This window comes from Equus quagga, chromosome 14, assembly GCF_021613505.1.
Source record: "Equus quagga isolate Etosha38 chromosome 14, UCLA_HA_Equagga_1.0, whole genome shotgun sequence".
Classification (NCBI taxonomy): Eukaryota; Metazoa; Chordata; class Mammalia; order Perissodactyla; family Equidae; genus Equus; species Equus quagga.
In genome coordinates, this window is record NC_060280.1 from 26106804 (window position 1) to 26110523 (window position 3720).

At 42.6% G+C, this 3720-nt stretch overlaps 1 protein-coding gene across 1 annotated transcript; it reads left to right on the forward strand.

Annotated features, from left to right (window-relative positions):
- The first annotated feature begins 453 nt into the window (after positions 1-453).
- LOC124252466 (olfactory receptor 51I2-like) lies at positions 454-1416 on the forward strand. Its single transcript, XM_046686002.1, has one exon. The coding sequence runs from the start codon at positions 454-456 to the stop codon at positions 1414-1416; it is 963 nt and encodes a 320-aa protein (XP_046541958.1).
- The last annotated feature ends 2304 nt before the right edge of the window (positions 1417-3720 follow it).

Consider the following 3720-nt stretch of genomic DNA (forward strand, 5'->3'; position numbering starts at 1 on the left):
CTGCAAAATGCAGTAACCATGGGCCAACAATAAGGACCAGGACAACGATGATGATGATGATGATGAGCATAGAGAGCACTTTACAATTAAAGAGGATAACAAACATCATTTAATGAAGACACTACATGGTAGAGAGGAAACAGTACAGAATTTACATTTAGAAACAACTGAGTTCTAAATTAACTTCAGTGACTCATTTTCTGGTAATCATGGAGAAGTTAAACTATCCCCTACATTCTGCATTTATTTAGAGAACACATTAGCCAACGTATGTCCATTCCTGGATCAGTTGATAATACAAAGTAAGAGCTGAGAAAATGGGAAATAATTGATGATAAAACCTATACAGCATAAATAAATGTCTTCCTAGTGACAGGTTTCCTGTCAACGTCCTTTTGCCTGCCAAGATTTGAGAGATCACATCTTTCTGAAGACCTCATCTGTCCTCCAAGGATGCTCCCTTCCCAGTCCTATGTCAACATCTCCTTCTTCCAGCCACCTGCTTTCCTGATGATTGGCATCCCAGGGCTGGAGGCCATTCATGGCTGGATCTCCATGCCCTTCTCTGCCATGTACACTGCGGCCCTCACTGGAAACTGCTTGATCCTCTTGACTGTGAGGAGGACTCCCAGCCTGCACCAGCCCATGTACTACTTCCTGTCCATGCTGGCCCTCACCGATGTGGGCCTCACCTTGTCCACACTGCCCACCACCCTGGCTGTGCTCTGGTTTGACTATCGGCTCATCGGCTTCAATGCCTGCCTGGTCCAGATGTTCTTCCTTCATTCCTTCTCTGTGGTGGAGTCCTCGGTGCTCCTGGCCATGTCATTTGACCGCTTTGTGGCCATCTCCAACCCCCTGCGCTATGCAGCTATCCTCACAAACAATGTCATTTTTAGGATTGGGCTGGCCATTGTGGCCCGTGCTACCCTGTCTCTCTTCCCAGTGCCATTCCTGCTTAAACGTCTGAACTTTTGCCCTAACAAAATCCTGTTGTCCCACTCATTCTGCTTCCATCCTGATGTGATGAGACGGGCCTGTGCTGACATCACCATAAACATCCTCTATGGGCTTTATGTGGTTGTGTCCACCGCGGGCATAGACTCCCTGCTCATTGTCCTGTCCTATACTCTCATCCTGAGCACAGTCCTGGGGCTGGCCTCTCCCCGGGAACGCGTTCAGGCCCTCAACACCTGTGTCTCCCACATCCTGGCTGTCTTTGTCTTCTTCATCCCAGTCATAGGTGTGTCCATGATCCACCGTTTTGGGAGGCACCTGCCCCCCATTGTTCATGCTCTTGTTGCCTATTTGTACCTGGTGGTGCCCCCTGTGCTCAACCCCATTATCTACAGTGTGAAATCCAAGCCCATCAGGGAGGCCATGCTCAAGATGTTAAGGAGGAAAAGCCAGAGCTAACAGTGCAGGATGCTTGCAGGATTGGGTCCCTGAAAAGAGGCTGGTAAACTCAAAATACAAATCCTGGATAGATCAAGTCCCACTCATAGCTTTGTTATGGAAATGTGAGACAAGAGGTGATAGATAACGGTGAGAAATTGTTTTCATTTATTTATTCCCTTGTTTATGTCACATGTATTTTCTCAGTGGTAACTCTTTTCAGGCCCTTAGCTAGGTACCAGGAACACATAAATGATTTATACATGGCCTTGCCCTTCAAAATCTCACATTTGAATATATACAAAACACATAATTAGGAAAATGTTTTATACAGTGTAATAAGGGCATTGCTAAAGGTTTGTGCAGAATTCTGGGTATGAACAGGAACTAGTGATTTACCTCAGTATGCTTTGGTTTCCTCTACAATTGAATGGAAAGATTATAGTGTCTAGCTTATAATGTTGTGAGGATCAATATATGCAAAGTGACACATAATACACACTAAATAACAATAAAGGTTTTCTATTCTTGCTATAGCATTAATTATTCATTCATTCATCAGGAAAAATATTTGATCTGTTCCTATTTAAGGCTTTGAGACATCAGAAATGAATAAGAGTCAACTTTTTGCCTTTGAAAACCTCATATTCTATTAGAGTAGAGAGAAAAATAAGCAGGCAACTACAATGACAAGTAATAAGTTACTAATACAGGGTAAGCAAGAGGATATGCAACAAAAAAAATAGGTTTCAGGAGTTTTCTGGAGGCTCTGCTTGGGCTAGATCCTTTAAAAAATAGAGTATATTATGTAGATGAGGGAATATGGACTAGTGTGGGGAAAGTGGAGAAATAGTGGAAGAGGACATTGCAAATGGAGGAATCAGTAGGTTTGCTTTCGTGGAAGAAAAAATGGTTAACTATGACTAGAAAAGAGACCAAAGTGGCAGAGGATGAGGCTGGAGTGGAAGGCAGGGCTCACGCAATATAACTTTTGAAAATCTGTGCAAAGGGTGTTGGATCTGATCCTGAGCACTGCCATAGTGCTGCTTCCATGGTCCATTCTCCACGCTGAAGGGCAAATGCAATCCAAAGTGAGATCTCAAAGGGATCTTAGTACCTTTATACAGCAGTTACTTTCATCTACTTTATATTCTAGTGATAATGAATTTGCAGCCACTCTCATATCAAGGATTTTTTTCTTATTTGTCTCCTAGTAACACGTGTCCCAGCAGAGAATTTGTGCGTGGTGAAGGTTTGCCAAAGCTAATTTTCCGAAGACTAAAATAGCAGAACCACACCCAGAAGAGAACTCAATATTCTGGGTCTAATGACACTTTAACTAGAGCTTTTTGTTAAGTTGAAATAGGCTGTGGAGAGAGGGGAAGAATATTGGACCGGACATCAGAAGACAGATTCTAGTACTGACTTTGATGTGATTTTTTTCCCTGTGCTCTCTTGAAAAACACTTTCTCAAGTCTGAGTATTTGTTTCTGCATTTGAACTAGAGGGCTAAGAACACCTCCTCCATTCTGCCACAAGAGGGATAAGGTAATAAAATGAGGAAAAGCAATAAGGTTCTTGAAATTCAAAACAGGCTAAAACACATTTCTTCAAACAAATATAGTTCTCAAAGATTCATTTCCTCCCCTACTTTTTATATTTTGTGAAATTTAAGGAAAACAGCTCCGTGACCATTGGTCAAAGTTTTGAGGGCTATTCTTGGACAGAGGAAGTCAGGGTGGACATAAAAAGAGGAAGGCTGAGAAGCTAAATGGCAGTTTGGAAAATACCTCCTTCCGAAATTCTAAAACTTACAGGACTGTTTATAAGACTCTTAGGTTGAATTCTCCAAGAAGCAAACCTTGAGACAAGATTTAATTACAAGTTGTTTATTTGAAAGGTTTTCTCAGGAAGTGTTGGTAAGATAGAGACATGAGACAGAGAAATAAAAGAAACCAGTAAGTGTAAGTAACTAAGCATGTCACTATCGTGGGTTACTGGAGTTAAAACTCAATAGGAGATTTTGAAAGACAGTATAGAATGTGCTCAGAGCTATCCCACCTTAGGGGCCAGGAAGGTGAGATATTTACCATCCAGTTTGTCATGGGCTGAGAGCTACTCCCTAGTACTTCATGTCTGCTTCATGTGGCAGAAAGAAAGCCTCCAGGTGGAGAGTCACATGGGGATAGCAGTGGGATGCTGTCAGAATAGAACAGTGAGTGAAGAGGGGTTATGGGAGGGTATTCACAGCGTACGCCACCCTCTCCACATTGCACCACCCTGAGCCTAGGTTTACATTAGGTTAACTACCTCCATCCCTGAGCC

Bases quoted from the DNA above. Each gene is read 5' to 3' on its own strand.
- LOC124252466 (XM_046686002.1), top strand. From the start codon at position 454: ATGCTCCCTTCCCAGTCCTATGTCAACATCTCCTTCTTCCAGCCACCT.